This window comes from Ips typographus, linkage group LG3 (assembly GCF_016097725.1).
Source record: "Ips typographus isolate SLU linkage group LG3, UJ_Ityp_2.0, whole genome shotgun sequence".
Classification (NCBI taxonomy): Eukaryota; Metazoa; Arthropoda; class Insecta; order Coleoptera; family Curculionidae; genus Ips; species Ips typographus.
Window position 1 is genome coordinate 615,099 of NC_138424.1, and position 25,906 is coordinate 641,004.

The following is a 25,906-nucleotide window of genomic DNA, read 5'->3' on the forward strand; positions in this document are numbered from 1 at the left end:
ATATCATTTTACTAATAAATTAGAAATACTGTCTTGTAGTATAGTTTCTAAAAGAAAAGGATAAACTTTTTAAATTTTTATCTGTCTTGATTTTTATTATATTCAATTAGCTGCCCTATGTTTATAGTAACATCTGGCAACACCGCTACAAAGCGCCATATTTAAAAGTCATAGATATTTATAAGTCTCCTGGATGATCTACACCGCATACAAAAACAGCAATGTTAATGAGATGTCAGCACTTTGTTCGATTATGCACGCTACTGTTTACTAGGGTAATCCCTGAGAGGATATCAACCGGGAAATAATTTACGTAATGCGATTAATTGTAAATGTAATGTTTGTTTTGATTAAACAATCTATTTAATAATTATTTACTCAATTAACTTAAACCACTACGTGGGAATTATTAAATATACATGCAGAGAAAGGGTTTGTAATAATAGTTTCTGTAAATAAATTTATTATTATAACTTAAATTACAAATCAGGTAGTGTTCATAGTATTTCGTATCCAGTCTAAGTATTTGCTAGCGTCCGTAAATACGATGTACTCGTCCAAGTTGCACAATCTTGACGTCGCATCCGACAACGCTGTTGACACTATTCCTCTCAAGTAAAAAACACCATTCTTCCTCAAAAGGAAGGCGGAGCCACTGTCTCCATTACAAGGTCCGGTACCATTGCGGGTTCCTTTTCAAATGGACACAATAAGGGGCAAACACTGTCTAAGTTTCCAGTACTTACCAGCGCAGAAAGTGTTGTGGGATATAATCTCCAGTAAAGCTTTATTGACTATAGGGCTGCTGCTTTTTACGCAGTCCACCTGATCTACAATGGGCATGTTTACTTGTCGCGGCTCTGCGGAACTGAGATCACCAGTCTCAGTCCTACCCCACCTATTTTTGATTATTCCATGTTTATGGTTTTTATTGAAATTAGCAAAAACTCACCCCACCACTGTTCCTACATTCCCCACTATTTGGTTTAGATCGTTAGGGCCTTGCCATAAGCATAAAGGCAATATGGTTCTGCTGAATGTGATTGGATCAGAAAATGTGATCATTGCCACATCTGCATTAGCTCGTCCATACTGATAATCTACATTATTATACTTATTATAACTGCATAAATTGGTGAAATAAGTGATTTAACCTGGGTGTATGGTGATGGTTTCAGGTTCTAGTATTAAACCAGGTTCATTCCATTTTCTGATGTTCAGCTTGCCAAAAACACAAACAATTTCGTTTGGTTTCACTCTTCGGTGCTCCAGTTTCAAGCAATGGGCCGCTATTTTAAATAATTGTTGTTGTAGAGGAAACTTTTAAAAATTCAAGTCTTACCGGTCACTACATGGCGATTTGATATAAGAGATCCGCTGCAAATGTAGCTAAGGCTCAGAGCGTCCTCTTTTTGTCTAAAAATGGCCACTAACCACGGATAAGCTCCGTTGGATACGGATTGTCCGTTAACTACCAGCTGATTGATTGCTAAAGGTCGGCCACAAACTTCGTTGATTTCACTGCTGTGTTAGTTAAAAGTTATCGTTAACTCTTACTTTAATGTTTGGCTTAAAATTACCTGGATAGAGATGAACCTTCTTTAGGTGGAGATGACTGACTAGTTGGTTCGATTATCACTGAAGGACCTTCGTTTTGTTCACTAAACGGAGTACCTGAACGCAAAAATCCTTAAAACACTCATTTACGACCGAATTAAAGTTTTCTACCATTACTATCTCCTTCATCACCCCTTGGAGGTTGTGGGGTGGACAGTCCAGTGAAAAATGGATTCTGAGGATTGATCACTCCATTACGATTTGGTCCTTGATCAGGTGGTGGCCTTCTAGGAGGCGGACCTGGGGGATTGAAGCCATAAGGATTTTTTCCGTTGAAGAAGGGATTGTTAGGAGGTGGTCGTCTGTCTGGTGGTGGAGGTGGTGGTGGTCGACTAGGTGCAAAGTCGGCGAAAACGTTATTGGACGCGGAAGGATAGTTATCCGACCGGATATCAAATTGGTTTGCTGCAATCCACATTTTTTAAAAATCAATATTGTAAAATTCTGATGTTACCAACCGTTGTCCACATTGTTGAATTGGCTGGTGCTATCTTCTGTAGTGCTATCCAAAGAGGCTAATAGCGGCAAAACATCCAATCTAAGTTTGTGTTGCAGGTTGATTTTTGTCCAAACTGGTACTGATTGAACTGAAAATGTTGTTATATGTATATGAATGAACTGGCAAACAGGTAAAAACAAAAACATACTGGGTATTCTAGGTCCACTGCAAATCAAATTTCCATTGACGGAAATTTTTGTGATTCTGGGGGGGAAGTTTTCCCAAACCGGAAACTGCACATTGTAGTGTATTGGTTTTCTGTTCATGATGTCCTTTATCACTTTTTGACGGTTCTCGGTCAGAATTATTCGACCATTAAAACCCTAAAATTTCAAGATCGTAGTTAGTAGTTAAAATAACAATCTTCTAGAATAACTGAATTAAAATACCTGTACAGTGTTGCCAACAGACAGTTCAACATCCAACTGAACATAACCGGTACCATCAGTCTGATCGACGCGAATAGTACCAATTAAATTACCATTTTCGTCGTATTGGTACTGGAAAATGTCAGGACAAGGGCTCTGCAATGGGTTCTGGCTATTATCGACGCTCCGAGAGTAGATCACCATCCGGAACCCGTTGTTGCCCATTCCCCATGTTGCACTCAGTATTAGCGTTAATATCACAGTGTAGGTCAACATTATTTATCAGATCACAGCAAATTTAAACGACTTACTAAACTAACAGAGTAATTATTTTTAGGTACCACACAACAAGCGTAATATGCAATAATTATAACGTCCGAGTGAGTAATTTTTCTTTGATTTAACGGGAAAAAAACGCCACTGATCACGGTGCACTGTTCACTTTGTTGTGGTCCGCCTCTGAAATTGATAATCACATTTGTATTTTATGTTATATTTGATTAGAATTATTGGAAAACGTATTCAACACGTGTGTTAAAGCTACCAATTTTGAAGTAAATCTGAAATACGAGCACCAAAACGGTACTCTAAAATTATATGACAGCAATAAAACCTTTTGGATATTCGAGAAAAATGCAGGTACAAAGTCGTGACGATGCTAAGTTTGTATTCTAGTTGTTCTTAGTTTGTGACTGTTCAAAAAGAAGCAGCAATAAAAGAAAAATGTATTTCAGTATAATTTATAAATTCAAAAAATTCAGATTTTTGGTCACGTGACTTTAAAGATTTTGTTTGAAATTAGTAAATTTTCTGATTTTAAAATTAAAAAAAAATCATATTTAAATTTAGGTTTTTGGTCACGTAACTTTAACGAATTAACTTGAAAATTGTACATTTAGTACCTAATTTATGAATTCAAAAAATTCAGGTTTTTGGTCACGTGACTATAAAGATTTGTTAGAAAATAGTAAGTGCTCTAGTTTTAAAATTTAAAAAATCATATTTAAATTGAACAAAATTTAGTTTTTCGGTCACGTGACTTTGACAATTTAACTTGAACATTGTATTTCAGGAATTTATAAATTCAGATTTTTGGTCACGTGACTAAAGGTTTTGTTTGAAAATAGTAAATATTCTCTAATTTTAAAATAAAAAAAATATATTTAAATTGAAAAAAATTTCGGTCACGTGACTTTAATGATTTAACTTGAAAATTGTAAATTCAGTAATTTTCTTCCTTCCTGAATGAATCCTCATCTAACTAGGGGAATATGGCTTCTGCTCCCTTTATGGGGCAATTTGCCAGAATTCAGTAATTTATAAATATAAAAAATTCAGGTTTTTGGTCACGTGACTTTAAAGATTGTGTTTGAAAATAGTAAATTCTCTGATTGTAAAATTTAGAAAAATCATATTTAAATTTAGGTTTTTGGTCACGTGACTTTAACGAATTAACTTGAAAATTGTACATTCAGTACCTAATTTATGAATTCAAAAAATTCAGGATTTTGGTCACGTGACTATAAAGATTTGTTAGAAAATAGTAAGTGCTCTAGTTTTAAAAAATCATATTTAAATTGAACAAAATTTAGTTGTTCGGTCACGTGACTTTGACGATTTAACTTGAACATTGTATTTCAGGAATTTATAAATTCAGATTTTGTTTGAAAATAGTAAATATTTTCTAATTTTAAAAGAAAAAAAACATATTTAAATTGGAAAAATTTGCGGTCACGTGACTTTAATGATTTGACTTGAAAATTGTAAATTCAGTAAATTCCTTACTTCCTGAATCCGCTATCTAACTAGGGGAATATGGCTTCTGCTCCCTCTATGGGGCAATTTGCCAGAATTTGTCACGTGACTCAAGGATTAAGGATTAAGGGCCGATACTTTCACATACGGATAAATTTATTCTTAGGATAATTTCTATAGAAATGACGGAATTGACTAACAGTAACGTCTGATTTCACGGAATATATTTATCTGGAGGTGAAAGTATTGGTTATTAGCCTGAAAATTATAAATTTTCTAATTTTGAAATTTAAAAAAATTATATTCAAATTCTCAAAACTTAGGTTTTCGGTCACGTGACTTTAACGAATTAACTTGAAATTTATGATGTGTTATTTGGAAAAAAACTAAATGTGATAATGAATTTAGAAAACAATTATGATACTCTTGAAAGGAAACAGTTCTAGGGTAAATCTACAGAGTGACGCAGAAACATATGGAATGATAACTTTTACGAGTGCCTCACGAGATTTCAGTCCAATTTGGGTGCTTATTCTTGAAACGAGGGAAGGAAGTTTTATCAAGAGAATGCAGAATGTGACAGGAGGCTGGTATTGTCAGCTCTTCTGTCTATCAACATTCATGAGAGTACGGTTCCATATTTTAAATAATATCAAGAATTAGAGCCCCGTAATTGAGTTTGTGTTGAATATTCAAAGTTTCAGTTCAAACTATAAACTTTGTTTTGGTGCAGTCACTTGGTTAAGCCTCTCTAACTTCCAAGAATAATGAAGGAGACACTTTGGGCTATATTTTGTAAAAAAATGAATCTTCCAACATAAAGACTGAATTTGTGTTTTCATCTTTTTGTAACTTCCTGCTTCACACTGCATAATAACTCACTAAAATTTAAGTTGGATAATAAGCTTCACATTACTTCCGGTTTAACATTCTAAACCTTTTCTCTTCAGCTCTTATGGTTACCAAGATTCTACTAGATGGAGAACCAAATATAGTATTTACAAAATTAAAGGTAAATTGAGGTTTTTTAGTATACTGTTTGAATTTGATGGGTTTTTACCTGGTTTTTCACTTTCTTTGCAAACTTAGTATCATTTTCAAAGCACTCTGATCACCAGGCACATAATTTCATCGCGTACACAAACAAAAAACGCGCAAAATGATCATCATCAACCGACCGAACAACTACGATACACGACTGACCAGTAGACGAATAATTCCTCAATATCATTATGCTTATTAAAAGACCATAAATACACCGTGTGCGATAATATGCTAATCAATTAATAATAATTATTGTTAGTAGCAAAAATCTCAATATCGTCGAACTGGGTAAAATAATAAATAACAGAAACACGTGAACCAGCAGGTCCAAAGCGTGGTCAACGACTAAAAGCTTGTAGTACCAGTGAGAATATATTTCGGAATTGAATGATGATTGGCACTTGATTTAGTACCGTTTCGAAAGGCGTTCGTCATTTTCAGGGGAATTTACTGGCGTGGGTGTGGTTCGTCCGGTAGTTTTTGTGCCAAAGTGACTCTTATCAGATAAAGCCATGAATTTCCTGACGACGTGCAGTTGACGGAACTAATAATGCAGTGCAAAAAATTATGAAGAATCCACGATCATTGTGTTTAAAGTTAATCGAAAGTCATGCCGTTGGTCGTGATTCAATTTTAAATGTGATTATCCCCGGGGTATTGGGGAAAACCATCTTCACTTTTTTTTTAAATTGTTGTCTAAGCCAGTGGCGGACGCTCTGAAACATTTCAAGGTTTACGTATGGATGAGTTAGTTGTTTTTCTAATTGTTATTTCAGTAGCGTCTTTACATACAGGTGTGGTAAATCCAAAAGCGACCATAGGAAAACCGTGTATCGGACAGAGAAACGTAGGTAATTGCATGCGCGGGAGAAAGACAGAAAACGAAAAAAATATCAAGTAGGCCATATTTTTAGCGCGCTATTGCCAAACGCCGTAAGTAAGTTTGTCGAGGGTATTGAATACTTACGGCGTTTGGCAACAGCGCGCTAAAAATATGGCCTACTTGATATTTTTTTCGTTTTCTGTCTTTCTCCCGCGCATGCAATTACCTACGTTTCTCTGTCCGATACACGGTTTTCCTATGGTCGCTTTTGGATTTACCACACCTGAATAGGCGGTGTCCCAAACCTGTAAAATTTTTTACAAGAACTGTCAGTCTAAAGGTACATTTTGCTTCAATTTCTTTGATGCATACGAAGTTCAAATAATAAGCAAATAATGTCAAAATTGCAATTTTTGGATTATTCCTAAGCTCGAAAATGGTTTTTTGCACATTAAAGGTCCAATAGGATGAGTTTTGTTTTGACAGTTATGACAGCTGTCACGCGACGCAAGCAAAGTTGTAAACTGTTCTTTTTGTTTGTTCAACTTGGCTCCATGGACCTTTAAACACAAGTTTCAGTGTAATTCCACAAATTAGCAACTATTTCTAATTTTATAGTTTTAGGTCACTGGTGAACGGGTTTTGATAGTGCCACGTGATGTAAGAAAAGTGTAAACGTGTTCCTTAACGTCAGAACTGTCAAAATTGGCCATGGAAGTGTAAAAACATCTTACAGTGAACACAAACACATCTATTTGATATTTTCTACTTTCAGGTCACTGGTGAGTGAGTTTTGACAGTTATGACAGTGGTCACGTGATGCAAGAAAAGTATAAAAGTGTTCTTTTTGTCAAACTTGGCTCCATGGACCTTTTGAACACAACTGTCAGTGTAATTTCTCAAATTAGCAACTATTTCTAATTTTATAGTTTCAGATCACTGATGGTGAAAGCGTTTTGTTAGTTATAAGTTATAATATCTGCCACGTGATGTAAGAAAAAGGAAAATGTGTTCCTTAACGTCAGAACTGTCAAAATTGACTCCATGGAAGTATAAAAACATCTTACAGTGCAATTCCTCAAAAAAAAACACATCTATTTGACATTTTCTACTTTTAGGACACTGGTGAGTGAGTTTTAACAGTTATGACAGGTGTCACGTGACGCAAGAAAAGTATAAAAGTGTTTCTTAACGTCTCAACTGTGAAACCTGACTGCTTTAAATACAACTTTCGGTGTAATTTTTCAAATTAGCAACTATTTTTAATTTTATAGTTTCAGAGGTCCCTGGTAAACGGGGTTTGACAGTTAGGACAGCTGTCACGTAACGTAAGAAAAGCATAAGAGTATTCCATAACGTGCGAACTGCCAAATTTAGTTCTATGGAGCTGTAAAAACTTCTTCCAGTGCAATTCCTCAAAGAAACACATCTATTTAATATTTTATACTTTCAGGTCACTGGTGAGTGAGTTTTGAGTCATTATAATCTATATCTCAATATAAAAAATTTGAATTTGGTAAAATACACGTCACGTGACTAACTGTTGAATGACGTCACGTCCGTTTTGAAAAACTGACAAAATAACACGTTGTAACACAAAATTCACTCTGTACATACAAATATAAAAAAACATGTTTCAAGTGAATTTGATCTTATCAATTGCATATAATTTTGTTGGTTCAAATGTAAATTTAGACTGTGACTCGTTCAACAGCATGCACCACAGTGACTATCACAGTCTAAACGTAAACCATCCGGGTCTTTCGGTGCGTACGACCTTGAATCAGTATGTGAACTCTGTTATTAATATGCGTGAGTCGTTTTATTTGTTTATTGGCTGTGCAACGTATTGATTTTGTCTCATTTTGATTTATATGTGGCCTTGTAGAAGAGACTGCATTCTTACTCAAAACTGAAACAAAGGCCGCATTCGTTTTCACGCTCCTTATGGAGCGAGCAGAGCTTTTTTGACGTCACAATGACGTAATTTGACAGTTGGTCAAATTATAGTTTTGGCCAAATTACGTCATCGTGACGTCAAAAGCGCTCCATGGAGCTTGAAAACGAATGCGGCCAAAAAGTTATTTATATTTGTTATGGGCATTAATAGAAAACTCAAACAATCTTTTACGTCCCTTAAACGTCATCCAACCAAACTGTCAAAACCTCTGCCAGACAATTGACGTAAAAGTGCGACGTTGCCGTTATGATGCCTGGTTGATATTCATCTTACGTGATAAATCTTAAATGAATATAAACCCTGCATCAATGTTCGTATATAAATTTGTGATTGGACAAGAAAGCAGCTTTCAGCTTGCTGCTTTTTCTTGACCAATCACAAACTACTTATTACAGATTGGTTTCTATTAAATCAACTAGTAGAAATGATCGATTTTATCTAATTCAATGACAAATAGAATAGATCAGAATTATTCATATACCACACTATTAAAAACTGGTCAGAGGTGTGGAATTTAATGCAGAAAACTGCGTCATTGACTCAAAAAAAAAAAAAAATCTCGGTCCGGTCCATACACAATATATAATCCAAATCCGGTTTGAAATTCGAATTAGCCAATGTCTGTTAAATCATTTTGGGAGAAACCAGATCCTGTTCTAGAAGTTGACAGATTGTTGTTAATGATAGTATTCAGATTGATGTGTAGGTTGGTTCGGTACCACTTTCTATACAATATACTGTCTATAGGTAAAATAATGATACACAATAATTGGCAAACTTTGGATTTATTTCAAAATCTTAGGATTACAAAAAATTAGACCTGAACCTCTTAACGAACTAAAATGACGACAATCATTCTTCACTGTTACAGCCCAATTATATTTTTTATATCATATTTTAGCGATTTTATAGTATATTATAACTTTTAAAGTTGTTATTGCAGATTATTTGAAACTATTTACAAAATTCTTCATTTTGCACTTACTTATATATTATGTTTTATTAGTAGAAGGTTTAGGGAATTTCTAAGTTGGTGTAAATTCAGCCTTAAACCTAGGGGAGTTGTACAAGTATTTACAATTAAATATACAGGCTTTTATTATTTTAGTTGGGATCGTGAGCATGCACTGTTACAAAATATCAAGCTAAAATAACAGAACAAGTCGTTGTGAAGAATACTTTTAAGTGTGTCATAAAGTATATTGCTTATTACACTACCATAATAATAGTTAAAACTTTTTGAGCGTAAAAAAATCAAATTTACCATTAATATCACAGGACTACTTATTTAATAAAACTACTTTAAATTATTAAATCAACAGTTTTTTTTCATAATAATTTTACATATTCACAAATGAAAGAAACAACTATAGAGTAACATGTTAGTTAACAAATATTCCATTACATAGTCCTGCTATATATACAAGGACACTTCTAAAAATAGTGGATCGTAGTACAACATCTATTTACACAAGTTGGCACTGTTAAAGCAAAAACAATTCTCAGTTATTCATTATTAATAAGCTTCATTTTATACATTTTTTTATAGTTTAATGTTTGGTAAGTCAGTGGTTTAATACACTCACTAGTCACCTAGTGAACCGGACTATAACCAAGAAGATGAGCATCCACGAAGATCTTACCAAAGCACATCCGGAAGTTTCTGGATGTCCCCTAGCTGGTTCTGCAAAACCTATTTTTTCTGTAAGGTTGGTAATTACAAGTGTTTTTAAGTTACATACCGCCAACCACTCCCAAAGTGTTTTCGTTCGATGTTGCAGACCCCACTTTGATTTCTGTAATAAAAATTGTACAGTCAGCTCGAATAATAAGAAAATACCTATCAAATGGAATTATAGGCTCTCAAACTTGGGGTAAAACAGTCACTTAAACCCATTAAGAGCCCCCTTAAAGCTCCTCGATGAGGGCGGCCCTTCAAAAAGGGCCCAAAAGGGCAATTCATCATATTTATATGGCCACACGTCTGACCCGCGTCATCAAAATTCAGTGTACGATTTCTGTCGTAACCCTTGGAAACCTTTTGTTAAATTTCGGATTGTTGTCTACTTGAGTTTTAGGCCTTTAATACGTACATAGTATACAGAGTGTCTTGATTTATAATTTTGGCACAGTTTTCTTGCTAGAAAAGACATTTTTCTGGTTGCCTTATATGGTAAGTCCATATTAGAGATGGACCAAGATAATTTTCTGCACAAAGAATTTACGGAAAAACAACACACACAACAACGGATTATCAAAAACTTTCTCTTACAAATGTTTTCAGAACTTTTTGAATATTTCTTCAGTAATTTAGAGAATATTCTCTTATTACTCTTCTTTTTATTTGTCACTGGTGAATAAATGCTTGCTTTTTAACACGATCACAACATGAAGTCTGAAGCATTGTCTTCAACTTTAATTTAAACAAATAACTTCAAAACATTATTTTATTTGGTAGTACAACTATTAAGGGCCGGTACTTAGTTTAAAACAAAAATCTTGACAAAGCAAAAAAACAAAATAACTTTTTTAGAATTTAAAACACATGGATAAACGTGGACCACTTTGACGAACTGAACTAGCTGTGACGTTTAATGACAGGCTTATAGGTCACCTGACAGCTGTCAAAACTCGTTAAACGGTGCCGTGAAACTGTAAAACGTCAAATGGTCGCATCTCTTTGATGAATCACGCCACAAATGGCTATTCGTAACTCTGTGGAGTAAAATTTGTCGTTGTGACGTTAAATGACAGTTTAAGACGTTACATTTGACAGTTATGACACTTTACAGCGTGGCCTATAGTCAGGTGACACTTGTTGTAACCATTAAAACTTATTCAGTAGTGAGATTAAACTAACAAATGCAAAACCGTTGTACCGTGTATTTACACCTCAATAAAACCCCAAGTTGAGATAAAGTGCCGCTTTGATATGTTTCTTATATTACCTGATAACTGTCAATTGTCAAAACTCATTAAGCGCTAACAAGAAATTATAAGCGAATTAAGTGTGACAGGTGTGACATTGACAGACAGTTTAATATGTCTTTTACGTCACCTGTCAAAAATTACGCAGCGGTGATGCGAGATTACCAGTCCAAAATAGTTCTACCGCATGGATAAATTACACTTGCATTACACACATTGTATTTATAGTTTTATAGAGCGAAATTCGACAGCTGACGTTAAGTGTCGTAAGTATAAAAGTGTAAGCATCAGAACCTTAACGTCAGAACTGTCAAATTTGACTCCACAGAGCTGTAAAGATCACTTACAGTGTGGTTTCTCCAAAGAAACACATCTACTTGGCATTTTATAATTTCCAAATAGTCTAAAATCTATTGTTGCTATTGATGCGCATTTATTAGCCTTTTCTTCAACATTCTCTTGAATTTTCCTAAAAATTCTTTAAATTCTCTTGGCATTTTCTTCAAAAATTAATTTCTGAAATTTTTCCATCTCTAGTCCACATGTGGTCAAAAAAAGCTTAAAGCTGCTTGAGCAGAAATCAGAAACAGTGCTGCGCATGTGGACATAAATGATTTTTGCAACATTTGAGCACAGTTTGACAGGCAGAGACAAAATTGCTTGTCAAACCCACTTGCAGTGAGAAAATGACTGTTTTAAGCACTTTTTTCGAATCCTCATTAAATTTCCTAGTCAGTAACCTAAAAAATTACTACAAGATTTAGTACAGTCAGGAAGAAAAAGGCTGCCAAAGTTTCAACTGACAGAAACACACTTTGAAAGGACAGTCGGGGACAAAATCGCCTGTAAAACCCACTTGGAGTAAGAAATTGACTGTTTTAAGCACATTTTTCGAATCCCCATTAAATTTCCTTTCTAATAAAATGAAAAATCATTACAAAATTTGGTACAGCCAGAAAGAAAAGCAGTGTCAAAATTTGAACTGACAAAAACACAGTTTGAAAGGACAGTCGGGAACAAAATCACTTTTAAAACCCACTTGGAGTGAGAAAATAACTGTTTTAAGCACATTTTTCGAATCCTCATTAAATTTCCTATCTAATAACATGAAAAATGACTACAAAATTTAGTACAGCCAGGAAGAAAAGCGCTGCCAAAATTTGAACTGCTTGAAACACAGTTTGAAAGAACAGTCAGGGACAAAATCGCCTGTAAAACTCACTTGGAGTAAGAAATTGACTGTTTTAAGCTCGTTTTTGGAATCCTCATTAAATTTCCTAGTCAGTAACCTGAAAGACACTACAAAATGTGGTAAAGCCAGAAAGAAAAGCAGTGTCAAAATTTGAACTGACAAAAACACAGTTTGAAAGGACAGTCGGGGACAAAATCACTTTTAAAACCCACTTGGAGTAAGAAATTGACTGTTTTAAGCACATTTTTCGAATCCTCATTAAATTTCCTAGTCAGTAACTTGAAAGACACTACAAAATTTGGTACAGCCAGAAAGAAAAGCAGTGTCAAAATTTGTACTGACAAAAACACAGTTTGAAAGGACAGTCGGGGACAAAATCACTTTTAAAACTCACTTGGAGTGAGAAAACGACTGTTTTAAGCACATTTTTCGAATCCTCATTAAATTTCCTATCTAATAACATGAAAAATCATTACAAAATTTGGTACAGCCAGAAAGAAAAGCAGTGTCAAAATTTGAACTGACAAAAACACAGTTTGAAAGGACAGTCGGGGATAAAATCACTTTTAAAACCCACTTGGAGTAAGAAATTTACTGTTTTAAGCTCGTTTTTGGAATCCTCATTAAATTTCTTAGTCAGTAACCTGAAAGACACTACAAAATTTGGTACAACCAGAAAGAAAAGCAGTGTCAAAATTTGAACTGACAAAAACACAGTCAAATTTGGCTCCATAGAGCTGTAAAATTCTCTTACAGTGTGGTTTCTCCAAAGAAACACATCTACTTGGCATTTTATAATTTCCAAATAGTCTAAAATCTATTGTGGCTTTTGATGTGCATTTATTAGCCTTTTCTTCAACATTCTCTTGAATTCTCCTAAAAATTCTTTAAATTCTCTTGGCATTTTCTTCAAAAATTAATTTCTGAAATTTTTCCATCTCTAGCCCACATGTGGTCAAAAAAGCAGCAAGCTTAAAGCTGCTTGAGCAGCAATCACAAACAGTGCTGCGCATGTGGACATAATATGACATATTTTGACACAATTTTCGACTGTGTTCACAACTTGTAGATACAACGTACACATTCTGAGTAAAACTACAAAAAAACACTCTTTTTCAACCTAGAGTTGTTATGAGATCCCGATTTGCATAGTTCTTGAGGCGTTCTCCATTGTTTCGGGTGAGGAAAAGCACGGATTAGCCGGAAAAGTGGCTCGGGGCTAATCCAGTGCGTCTCCAAAATCTCTTTAACTAAAGAGATTTGCATGTACTTATAGCGGTTAGAGTTTCCTGGATCGACTGGAAACGTTCCAGTTGTAAAACAGATCGGAATTTTGATATTCCAACGACGACTTTTTTCCCAGCGCTAACTGCCACTTGAACGAGCCAGCTTAATAAGTAAAGTCTCAGGTTTGCTAATGTTCCGTTAATTAATCTTCTCTCGTTCAAAGTTTCCGAGACCCTTAAAACTTTTCAGCAAAACAAGGCAAACAATGTTGGTTCTCTCCATCGATTTCGTTTCACTTTAGGTTTATATCCTATATTTGGAGGCACCGGCACTGATTGGAAACTTGTGCCTCACGGCTCTTCGAATTAATGACCTTTACCTCAAAAGGGTAATCGATCCTACGTACAAAACAATCGACGGTTTAAAGGGTCGATTACTATGATCCTAACTACATTTCTGCTGACATTTGTACAGAAAGTTTCAGCAAAGAAAATTAGACTGCAAATTGATCAAATCAGTGTTTATTAATAAGTAACTTGGTTATTTTTTGAGGTTTTTTCTACTTGGCGGCAGTTGCAGCAAAACTAACACCAAATTCGTATTCTTCATGTCAAAATTAGTAAAAATGGCTACCTTGATATGTTTAATGGAACATTCGGCGAAAAAGCTTCATTATTACTGGATTGGACATTAGAGTGGTACCATATGAGTGGGTACTCATTATAAGCAAAAATCACCTTAATTGACATGAAAAAATTCACTTTTTGATCGGTATTTTCCTTAATAATTGTGTTTTATAAGGGATATTTGAGCTATTAATGATAAAACTGTCGTGTCATGTCCAAAAATCATAAAAGCTCTTAAAATAACTATTAAAGTCTGTCAGCAAAATCCCTAACATCAAATCGATGATTAATACAAACCTGAACATTCGAAATTGCTTTTCTTTTCTCCCTTTCAATTTTGCCTTGATAACCGGGTTTTTAGGGTGAAAGAGAAGGAGAGGGTGAATGCTAATCTGGCTAAGTCTCTGAAACGTTATGATGGCCTTATCTCCAGTCTTGTATCGACGAAGAAATCCGTCTGGAAGCATTTAGTTGGCCGACTTTTTCTTTTTTGAGTTCTCGTTTTCTAGATCAAAGTCCGTCACTGGAATCGTTTAACTGTCAGAACTTTTTTGATCGTCTAGGCAGCTTTTATATTATTATCTCGACCGTGCACACACGATCTATCTTTTAAAGTCAGTTTTTTCTTGTCTAACTGCGATAAAGTTAACATGAAATCGATATCAACATGAAAAGAAACAAGATAACCGTGACAATTCAGTGTTGACGTTAGTGACAGTTTGTCACGTGGTTCTAGAATTCTATTTAACTAGATGGTCACGTCAATTGTTAAAATAACTGTCATAAATCTCAGAAACACGTCTTGTTTCCAAAACTATAAGAAAAGTTTGTTAAACTGAATTCCTGCAAATTTTGACATTAGTGACAGATATCATGTGGTTTTTGGAGGATAATTTAGCTAGGCAATCACGTGACCACTGTCAAAATGACTGTCATAAATTTCAGAAACACGTTTTCGTATCGAATACTGCAAGAAAACTTTTCTAAACACTGATTTTTGCAACCTTTGAGCACACTTTGACAGGCAGAGACAAAATTGCTTGTCAAACCCATTTGCAGTGAGAAAATTACTGTTTTAAGTACATTTTTCGAATCTTCATTAAATTTCCTATCTAATAACATGAAAAATCACTACAAAATTTGGTACAACCAGAAAGAAAAGCAGTGTCAAAATTTGAACTGACAAAAACACAGTTTGAAAGGACAGTCGGGGACAAAATCACTTTTAAAACCCACTTGGAGTGAGAAAATGACTGTTTTAAGCACATTTTTCGAATCCTCATTACATTTCCTATCTAATAACATGAAAAATCACTACAAAATTTGGTACAACCAGAAAGAAAAGCAGTGTCAAAATTTGAACTGACAAAAACACAGTTTGAAAGGACAGTCGGGGACAAAATCACTTTTAAAACCCACTTGGAGTGAGAAAATGACTGTTTTAAGCACATTTTTCGAATCCTCATTACATTTCCTATCTAATAACATGAAAAATCACTACAAAATTTGGTACAGCCAGAAAGAAAAGCAGTGTCAAAATCTGAAATGACAAAAACACAGTTTGAAAGGACAGTCGGGGACAAAATCACTTTTAAAACCCACTTGGAGTGAGAAAATGACTGTTTTAAGCACATTTTTCGAATCCTCATTAAATTTCCTATCTAATAACATGAAAAATCACTACAAAATTTGGTACAGCCAGAAAGAAAAGCAGTGTCAAAATCTGAAATGACAAAAACACAGTTTGAAAGGACAGTCGGGTACAAAATCACTTTTAAAACCCACTTGGAGTGAGAAAATGACTGTTTTAAGCACATTTTTCAAATCCTCATTAAATTTCCTATCTAATAACATGAAAAATCACTACAAAATTTGGTACAGCCAGAAAGAAAAGCAGTGTCAAAATTTGAACTGACAAAAACACAGTTTGAAAGGACAGTCGGGTACAAAATCACTTTTAAAACCCACTTGGAGGGAGAAAATGACTGTTTTAAGCACATTTTTTAATCCTCATTAAATTTCCTAGTCAGTAACCTGAAAAACGCTACAAAATTTGGTACAGTCAGGAAGAAAAGTGCTGCCAACATTTTAACTGCTAGAAACACAGTTTGAATGAAAGGCCAGCAATTGTCCAAAAATCCAAAAAAACTGAAAAACCATTACAAAATTTGGTACAGTCAGAGAGAAAAACAGTGTCAAAATTTGAACTGCCAAAAACACAGTATTTGTAATTTACCAGTAATTTACTGGTAATTTACCGGTCAAATTTGCCCATCACTAAAAAAAAAACAAAAGTGGGTAAAGTTCATTTTTGCTTGTCGTCAATAACAACTGATACGTCAAACAGCGTTAGTCTAGTAATTTGTTACAAGCGAATTTAGACTTTACTGACGTTTTTGTATTAACGTTTATTTGCTTAAATTAATGTTATAAAATGTCTTTTTGCAATTGTAGTATTTAAAGCACCATTTTCTTCAACTGTCAAAATGGCAAATATTCGTATTGCAAAAGTAGAACAAGCCAAACCAGAAATTCCATTTTTTGGTGAAATGATGAAAAAATGTAAACCACAGGGCTGTATTTAGTAAAATGGTAGCTATATCTTTGTCTGTAACTAAAATTCTGAATAAACTAAATTCTCACTCTTTTACGTATTTTACAATTCCATAGAAAACACTCCATAGTTAGCACCATTTATCATTGTAATTTGTTCAAATTATAAGCAAAAATCATTCCCTGATTTTATGGGACGTTTTACAAGTTTCTTAATTTTCCTTTGGCTCATTATCCTACTACAACGCTCCATTAAGCATTTTATAGCATTTCTTCGATTTTTTTCGCTGCTTGTAATCTCCATTAAAACAATCATGGCCCTGACACAAAAAAACAACGAACAACCTCCGAGGGAAATGGATTGTTATTTGCTTTTCCCATATTTATCCTGGCGCAAGAAAATCACCGATTATCTAATGGAAAGTAAAATTGGCTCATACTTTCGAGCGTCGTCGAGTGATTAAATTGGGGTAGAGAAAATGGGATTTTTTTTTGGTTTAGGGCTTTGTTTTGCTAATACACGGAAAACTTACCGTAAAGCCTTAAGGTGCCCTCGGCCCTTCCTAACGAGTTCGTGGACACGCAATTGTAGGTACCAACGTCATTTTCGGAAAACGAGCGGATGATCAGCAACATAACCACTTTGTACCCGCTTCTGTTCTCTCTGATCGAGTATTTGGTGCTGAAACAAAGTAAACATACGGTAAATTTAATATAGTTTACGTTAAAATTGCAGCAAACAAGTATAATATATTTTGGGAGACGTTTTAGAGTCTATTAAGCCAAAAATTTATGTTTCCACTCTACCAGCTTGTGTGTGTGTGTGTACACGAAGATAATTTCGCTTTAACCTCAATGTAGAGGAGAGGTCTCTGAAATACGAGCATAAATATTAATTTCCAGAAAAATACAGTATTAAAGTGAGTGGTAAAACTGTTTTCATGTGGCTTTAGTGTCAAAACCATTAATGTCGAAAATTGTTACATATACCATAAATCAAAGTAGAATAAGATGACGTAACAGTATTAATAAATTTATTTGTGTTGTACTTATGTGTTTATTATGTTAGTACATAGGGTGTAGCATTTTTAATGATATGAATGTTGCAAACTTACTCAGATTCTCTTGTCAGCTGTCATTCTTAGGACACAATGACTCTGACAAATAAATGACTTTTTCAACGATATTTTCTACACTTTTTAGATTTCACAGCAGTGTGCGTGGATTGTGATCAATTCATAAGTCGTCACGTGACCAACTTTGAGTCCACCGTTGATCTGTTAATGGCAAACCATTTTCGGGAATGGAGTTCAACAATTTAGGTGATTTTGACAAATAAATCAAATAACACCTCAATTGCACAAGTAAAATTAAAAAAGTAACTTTTTGTTAAAAAAATATCTCTAACCTTTTAGCACAACATGACATTTGACAACTGACAGATGATTGCTAATCTCACTTTTTTTGTCACATATACACACATATACGGTTTTCTGTGATTGATATCATGTGACTGTCAAATTATGTCTTATACGCTTCGGTAGTTTGACACATGTCACTAACAAACTTTTACTCCTTCTGGATACAAAATGTTTTGACATTAAACAGTTAAAGTGACAAAAATGATATTTAAGGCGTGTCATTTTAGCACTTTGCGATTTACACAGTATTCGGACATTTGCTCAGCTGACCAGTAATTTAAATTTGACAGCTGTCAACAAATTAGCCAATTAACGATTTAATTTGGGTATATCGGTGCACCATTAAGGGCGTCAAAATATTAATGAGTAAAAATTCTTTATTACACGAGTTTAATCAAACAAACAATTTGTGATCCTTTCAGGTAAGTATTTGCTTTTAATTAAGGCCCTTTTTGCGCTTTTATAGAAGTAAATAAATGACCATAATACACTCGTATGTACTAAAACAATCTGTAAACATTACCTTCGTTACTGATGCGGTGTTAACTGCGTAGATTACAGGGATTAAGGCTTAATATTGTTGTATTTTTAGGTTCGATCCAATCCAGAGTATAATATCTGGTGATACTATTGACACAATAACAGTCACGTGACTTTACGAATGCAATTTTTGACCTGACAACACTGTATTAGCCAAGTGCCGCCAGTCAAAAACAATCATATGACCATGAAAAGATAGTGTGAATTATAAAAATGTGCAAAATCCTATTTAAACAGTTATGAAGACCAAAATTGTAAACTACAAGTCACTTGATCAACAAAGGGTAATTCCTAAGCTGGCAACACTGTGCACAGTCAAAAAATTTGCTAAATTTACTTTAGGCAGTGGTAAAGTGGAAAATAAACGTCACGTGACTAAAAATGCAATGTTTGAGCTGGCAACATTGTAAAGGAAAAGTGGCACTAGTCAAAAACAGTCACGTGACTATAAGGAAGGTAATTTACGCAATAAAAATTTGCTAAATGAAATTTAGACAGTAGTAAAAGTTTTAATGATAAAATACACGTCACGTGACTTTGAAATTATAATTTTTGTCCTGGGAACACTGCACTGGGCAAGTGACACTAGTTAAAAATAGTCACGGGACCATAAAAAGGTAGTTTAAATTATAAAAATTTGCAAAATCCGATTTAAACAAATATGAAGGAAAAAATTGTCAATTACAAGTCACTTGACCAAAAAATGGTAATTTTTGAACTGGCAACACTATGCAAGCAAAGTGACTACAGTCAAAAACTGTTAGGTGATCATAAAAATGTAGTTTCAACTGTTAAATGTTGCTAAATCTAATTTAGACAATGTAAAAGCTGAATATATTCCTTACATAAATAAAAATGCGATTTTTGGGCTGGCAACATTGTACTAGTCAAAAACAATCACGTGACCATAACGTGGTATAAAAAAAGTAATCAAAACTGTGAAAATTTACTAAAACAAATTTAGCCAGTGGTAAAAGTTTTAATGGTAAAATACACGTGACGTGACTTTGGGAATGTAATTTTTGACCTGGCAACACTGTAAAAGCATGATGGCACAAAACAGTCACGTGACCAAAAAATAGTTCAGAAAACGTTCCAGGAAGTTTATCAGTTTTCAAATGTGATTTCACTACTTTTGTTCACGCAGCCGTTCTAACGCACACTGGGAATAAAATTATGGCAAATCATAGACAACGAAAGTGTAGTGGATAGGATATATTAAGTTCAGAAATCAAAGTAACCTGTAATACGTCAATTGACCCATTGAGTTAGAAATGGAATGGAGTGGACACGAATAATTTAATTCGTCAAGTAAATACAATAACCAGGCAACTGTTTAGAATAAAACCTACACATTACATTGTAAATATAACAGTAATTCAGCCATCAAACATGTGTGGGTTTCAACTTGCTGATTTATAAATTGTTCAACTAGGATTGGTAAATTTTTTATTAGACCTAAAGCCACGTACTTTGTCCGCCCCTTTGGGTAAGAAAGGTCACTTTTTTGTTTTTATTCACTTTTGTACTAAAAGCAGTAATGTTTTATGCATCACTGGTAACTTTAAAGTTTAAATTTTACTTAGTTCCAAAACACAATTTACAAAACATAATAGTCAATCCTTGTTAAGCTAACCCGATTAGCAAATAAGCTTTTCAAAACAACAATTTGAAAACGTAAACGTTGTTTCAAACAAACGAGTTTTCGTATAGGAAATCTGACTTGTGTGCCAAAATTAATATAAACTTAACTCGACTCGTGTTTGGACAGTAAAATTATCGTAGACAGAGAGAGTATAAAGGGGTTGAAGGGGGTGAAATAAACACTGGAGGGCGTCGCACCTGCGGAATAATTATGCTAAAGATAAATAGTTGAAATTGCTTAGCGAGATTATGGTATATAACTTCAGCGTGTTTCATCCCTCAATAATTGTTAAATAATACAAGTTTGTTTAACCCTTCAGTGGGGTGAAGATAACCCCTTACCTTGTTTACCTACATTTCAAATCTGAAAGTTGTTAAACAGCGTGTTATATTGATTCAATTAATTATTGTCGTTACACTTTAGAGTTTAATTCAGTTAGTTTTATAATAAGGGGGTTTGAAAAGTTTGAAGAAAGAAACTCGAACTCCCAAGTGATGTGAAAGTTTCCCAGTTCCATTACTGATTAAAAAGCGATAAGGGCGCAATATAAAAATGTCCCTTCCACGAATTACTTACTAAAAGCTTCACCAACAGCAATTTAATCGGATTATTGATACGGGTACAATCGAAATTTGTCTCTATAAAGAAAATCCGAGTTCGGATTGGAAATTTTTACATTGTACTATCGTGATGGATGGCCAAGATATTATCTGAAAATAATTAAGGACAATAAAATTGTAAGGAAGATTCTAGTTTTTAATTTTAAAACACTTTTAATCAATTAGAAACTAAAAAATCTTAAGATCAAAATTAGTTTTAACTGATGTAGACTCTTAAAATAAGATTACACTTACCCATTTAACAACATTTCTCCCCTATTTTTCACCCAATAATTGATCGTATTGGGAAAAGCTTCGACAAAACACTCCAAGTCGACGTCTGTGTTTAGAGGGGCGCCCAAAAGCTGATTCGGCACCATAATAACCGGCGCAACTGCAACAGTTAAAACGTTTCAGACTTTATCACACCATCATCAGATATAACGTACAGTTTACGTTCAGCGCTATCCTTTTACTCACTGCGGGGGGTACGTCGTTGCTTGCGATACATAGATAAGCGCCCATTTGTCTTCTGTCCAATCTCCAAAAATGCAAATTGGTTCCGTTGTAGGTATCCACTAGAAATTAGGTCAAAAGGGCGGTAACAATGAGTTTACGACATAAGAATTTACACACAATTGTTTCATACTAAGCTGATGTTGAACTTTGTTTTGTTTGCACACTACTCAATTTTTGTGTGGGGTTTTGCTTAGGATGGTAAATTTTGACTGTATTAAGTTAAATTTAAAATAAAAAAAATTAACAACTGGAATTTTTTTATAGTACTGCCCTGATTTTTGATGTCAATTGAGTGTGTTTTCTACTATTGTCTGTTTGGTTATCCTAATTTTACGAATGTCAGGATTTTTTCTAGAAATGTTGCAGGACGACATTGATTTTTGGGTTCAATTTGGCACCTTTAGTGATAATTTCATTTCCGTAACTGCCCAGTTACTTAAGTTATGACCCAAATTGTGTTTCATGTCAGTTGAGTGAGTTTTCTGCCATTTTCTATTTGGTTATTCCAATCTAACAAAAACCTGGATTTTTTCGAAACATTTTCCACTACGGTACTAGTCTTTAGGTTTAAATTTACTGTCTTCAGTACAAATTTCAGATCCAAAGCTGCCCAAATACCCAAATTGTGAGCTAAATTGTGTTTTATGTCAGTTAAGTGTGTGTTCTGTCATTTCCTGTTTGGTTATTCCAGTCTAACAAAAACCAGGCTTTTTCTCAAATTTTTCCAGTACGACTCTGGTCCTTAGATTCATATTACTGGCTTTAGTTAAAATTTCAGGTCCGTAACTGCCCAAATGTCCAAATTATGGGCCAAATACTGTTTCATGTTAGTTGAGTGAGCTTTCTGCCATTTTCTGTTTGGTTATTCCACTCTAACAAAAACCAAGATTTTGTTTAAAATGTTCCAGTACGGTCCTGGTTTTGAGGTTCAATTTACTAGCTCCAGTGAAAGTTTCAGGTCCGTAACTGCCTAAATACTCAAAATATATTCCAAATTGTGTTTTATGTCAGTTTCGTGTGTTTTCTACCATTTTGTTGTAATATTAAATTAAATTAACTATACTTCAGGTCGTTGACCTTTTTTTAGAAAACTTTAATAGTGGTAACGTATATGACAGATGTCACGTGATATTAAAACACCATTTTCACAGGCAGTCATGTGATAAGAGTAAAATTAGTACTAATAAAGCTATAAAACACGTTCTGCCTCTGGACCTGTAAGTTAGACTATTCTATTACTCAATGAATTTTACAAAGCAACATTTGACAGTCTTTTGTCATGTCATGTGTTGTTTGATTTGTTATCACTGAATACTAAAACTATATTTATGTAACTATTACGTCACAAAGTTGTCCCAGCTATGAAATTTAATCTGTTTTGACTATAGCAAGTAAACAGACTATATTTTGAAATTTTGACCTATTCAAAGCAGATATTAACAGTTTCATAGTGTGTGACAGTTGTCACGTGATATTCAAACCTCATTTACATAGACAGTCACGTGATCATTGTTAAATTAATAGTAATAAAGCTATAAAACTTATTTTGGGTCGAAAACAGCGTTTACCCTGATTATACTTTAACTCTATAGGTTTTTCAGTTTTTTTGTTATGACATATGCCACTGTCAAATTCGACACTATTGAACAGCCTGTCATGTCACAACTGTCAAAATAATAGCACGAAAGCTATTGGCGTTTCAAGATAAGAGATACTCCCTCTGGTGAGCAGTTGTGAAAACAGTTTCGGGCATTTCTCCCTTTGTTTACATTGATTTTGGTTAGGAATATAGGAATTTAGCACCTGGTTTCATAAATTTGAAGTGACAGTGTCATATTATTTATAATGTTAGGTTAGGAACGTGTCTATCTTAACATGAAACACCAATAAAACACGTTTTGTCTCTATGACTGTTAGAAAACTTACTCTACTATTACTCACTGAATTTGACAGTTTTCACGTATTTGACATTTATTTATTTAACTATTACGTCACTTAACTCACGTAACAAAAGATATCATAAAGCTACGAAATTTATTCTTTTTCTACCATTGCAAGTAAACAGAATATATTTCTTTTTAAAACAGTTTTGAAAAATTTATCAGTTGTCACACGTGATATTCAAACCCCATTTACATAGACAGTCACGTGATTATTGTTTAATTAATAATAATAAAGCTGTTTTTTGGCTCGTAAACAGCTTGTAACGATAATCAGGTTTTCCAGTACAAACTTTGATTGTTTTGAAAAATGTCACGAGACATTCACATAGCCAAAAAAAGGATCATTAACCACGTGCGTAATCTTCTTCTTTCCTCCCTCTCAAGGTAAAGAATTGTTATTCCCTTTTATATCAATATAAAGAGACTTTACTCGCTTCACAAACTACCTACTTAGCCCTGTCGTTATTAAATTAGCATGGTAATAGAGTATCGAGTTGCTCGTGTCTCTATCAATTCTAAATCGATAATAATTTAATTTGCCCCGACTATTTCCATGTCAGATTAATTGTTATGCCGTAACAGATACATGTTCCTTCGTGCCGTATAAACAGCTTTATTCGCGCATTAAACTTGCAAAATGTGTTTCTATTTATAGTGAGGCGGGGGGGAATGTCTTAATTTGAAAAGCCCCTCCACTATAGAGAAGGGAAGTACGTTTGTCAAAAAGTGGGGGGGAGCGGAGGGATGGGTCTCTTTCTATTTAAGCCATTATTTAATTAACAGCCTCGTGCTTGAAGTGTTACGTGTGCGATATGAAAAGGGATGCGAATGGGAGCGTCCATTGTTTTTAAGACAGTTTACGTGACGTCTGATAGGTGAGGCGGCCATTTTTATTTCAGTTGACAGATGATTGTTTCCGTTTATGTCGAAAAACACTAAACGCACCCACTAATTGATTTAATAGCTCTGAAAACATCTCTCAGCTCCTAAAAGCTGGCGTTCCATTGTGGGAACTTACCAGTCTGGATGAAAATCTCCGAATGAGGTCAGATCTTAACCTAATTTGTTTTACCGTAGTGACAGTGGAAGTTTGACACTGTTGACGGAATCAAACACGTTCCGTATTTACATTTATTTATCTACTCTAGTGTTACTCCAATATCACCACATGTAAACAATTACAGAAAGTTTCATTTTATGTGACGAAGAATTATTCTCACATTTGTATTACTGTTCCTTGCATAAAATTCACTTTTCCTGATAGTTACATAAATAAGTATTTAATCACCCTGTAGGCTCATATACACATTTTTTTATTAAAAAAGTGTTACAAAAGCAAGGAATTATGATAATTTGATCAGTGCGGGTTATTGTACAGATTTAGATCGGATCCAAACCATCACAAAATGTTATTTTTAGAGGAAAAGCCGCGGCAAGCAGCAAAATGAAAAATAAACATTATGTGCATAAATTCGTTAAATATAGTATATAACCATAACCGCTGCGCTTTTCACGCTTTCCCGATTCGAATATATTAAGTTTTTGGAATTGTTACCGTGCCGGAAAATGAAGGCGAAACGAAAAAGCGAGGTTAATATTTGCTCACTCGTGTATATGGAACAGTTGTAGTTGTATTATACATTTTCTAGATCGTCGGAGTTCTCTTAGTTTTCAATTTTTCAAGATCTTATTCGGTTGTGGTTACTGTGATGATGCGGAATAAAAATAATATTAAATGCAATAAAGGCGAAATTTGCTTCAAATCAAGCTGCACGGTAGCGTAGTTTTTGGTTTATGTTACCGTTGCTGGCAAGCAAAATTCAGTCTTAATGACTTTACGCAAATGCTGCACATGTGGACTTAGTATTAGCGTTGCAATTCATAAAAGAATCCAGTGTTGCCAGGTCAAAATATTTATTGGCGGTCAAAAAACAGTAGATCAAAACAGGTTTTGTTTTACTTTATTATACGAGGTGTTTTTTTAATGATATCGAATAATTTCAATCATCCATTCCACATAGACTACACAACTGACAGTTTGATATATAAACTAAACTTAAAAAAAAACGATTTTCATTTTTTCATCATTTGTTTTAAGTTTTGACATTAGTGACAGATATCACGTGGTTTTAGAGGATAATTTAGCTCATCATAAATGTCAGAAACACGTTTTATATCTAAGACTTTTCTAAACACCGATTTTTGCAACTTTTGAGTACAGTTTGACAGTTCTGACGTTAATGACAGCTGTCACGTGCTTTTAGGACACTATTTAGCTGGACGGTCACGTGACAATTGTCAAAATAACTGTCATAAATCTCAGACACACGTCCTGTTTCGAAAACTGTGTTAAACTTTAATTCTTGCAAATTTTAGTCAAATTATGATAGTTTTGACATTAGTGACAGACATCGAGTGGTTTTTGAGGTTAATTTAGCTAGACAGTCACGTGACAACTGTTAAAATAACTGTCGTCAATCTCAGAAACACGTTTTGTATCAAATACTGCAAGAAAACTTTTCTAAACTCTGATTTTGTCAATTTTTGAGGACAGTTTGACAGTGTGGACGTTAATGACAGCTGTCACGTGCTTTTAGGACACTATTTAGCTGGACGGTTACGTGACAATTGTTAAAATAACTGTCAA

The 25,906-nt window shown here is 34.2% G+C and overlaps 2 protein-coding genes and 1 long non-coding RNA gene across 4 annotated transcripts in view; 1 reads left to right on the forward strand and 2 right to left on the reverse strand.

Moving 5' to 3' along the window:
- Positions 1-446: 446 nt before the first annotated feature.
- LOC145726971 (serine protease gd-like) lies at positions 447-5,616 on the reverse strand. 2 transcript variants are annotated; one of them, XM_081976321.1, is made up of 11 exons: positions 5,300-5,616; positions 2,506-2,943; positions 2,265-2,439; positions 2,076-2,204; positions 1,729-2,022; positions 1,581-1,674; positions 1,343-1,521; positions 1,155-1,289; positions 953-1,100; positions 747-898; positions 447-692 (listed from the first exon to the last, which is right to left on the reverse strand). In XM_081976321.1, exons 2-11 carry the CDS (start codon positions 2,758-2,760, stop codon positions 487-489), a joined length of 1,767 nt encoding a protein of 588 aa, XP_081832447.1. In that variant the 5' UTR covers positions 2,761-2,943; positions 5,300-5,616; the 3' UTR covers positions 447-486. The 2 variants fall into 2 exon arrangements, with proteins under 2 accessions (XP_081832447.1, XP_081832446.1); XM_081976320.1 differs by having other exon boundaries at positions 1,343-1,524; positions 5,300-5,614.
- Positions 5,617-5,798: 182 nt separating this feature from the next.
- On the forward strand, positions 5,799-7,357 carry LOC145726984 (uncharacterized). Its single transcript, XR_014177755.1, has 3 exons — positions 5,799-6,825; positions 6,882-6,991; positions 7,042-7,357. It is a non-coding gene; the product is annotated as an uncharacterized LOC145726984 (long non-coding RNA).
- Positions 7,358-8,835: 1,478 nt separating this feature from the next.
- LOC145725764 (lachesin-like) overlaps positions 8,836-25,906 on the reverse strand; it is a 145,012-nt gene continuing 127,941 nt past the window's right edge. Inside the window, exons 6-10 of the mRNA XM_081974603.1 lie at positions 21,247-21,375; positions 21,053-21,191; positions 17,126-17,274; positions 9,809-9,862; positions 8,836-9,759 (exon numbers count right to left, since the gene is read on the reverse strand). Of these exons, the coding sequence (XP_081830729.1) occupies positions 9,656-9,759; positions 9,809-9,862; positions 17,126-17,274; positions 21,053-21,191; positions 21,247-21,375 (575 nt within the window). The 3' untranslated portion in view covers positions 8,836-9,655. The remainder of the gene's footprint in view (positions 9,760-9,808; positions 9,863-17,125; positions 17,275-21,052; positions 21,192-21,246; positions 21,376-25,906) is intronic.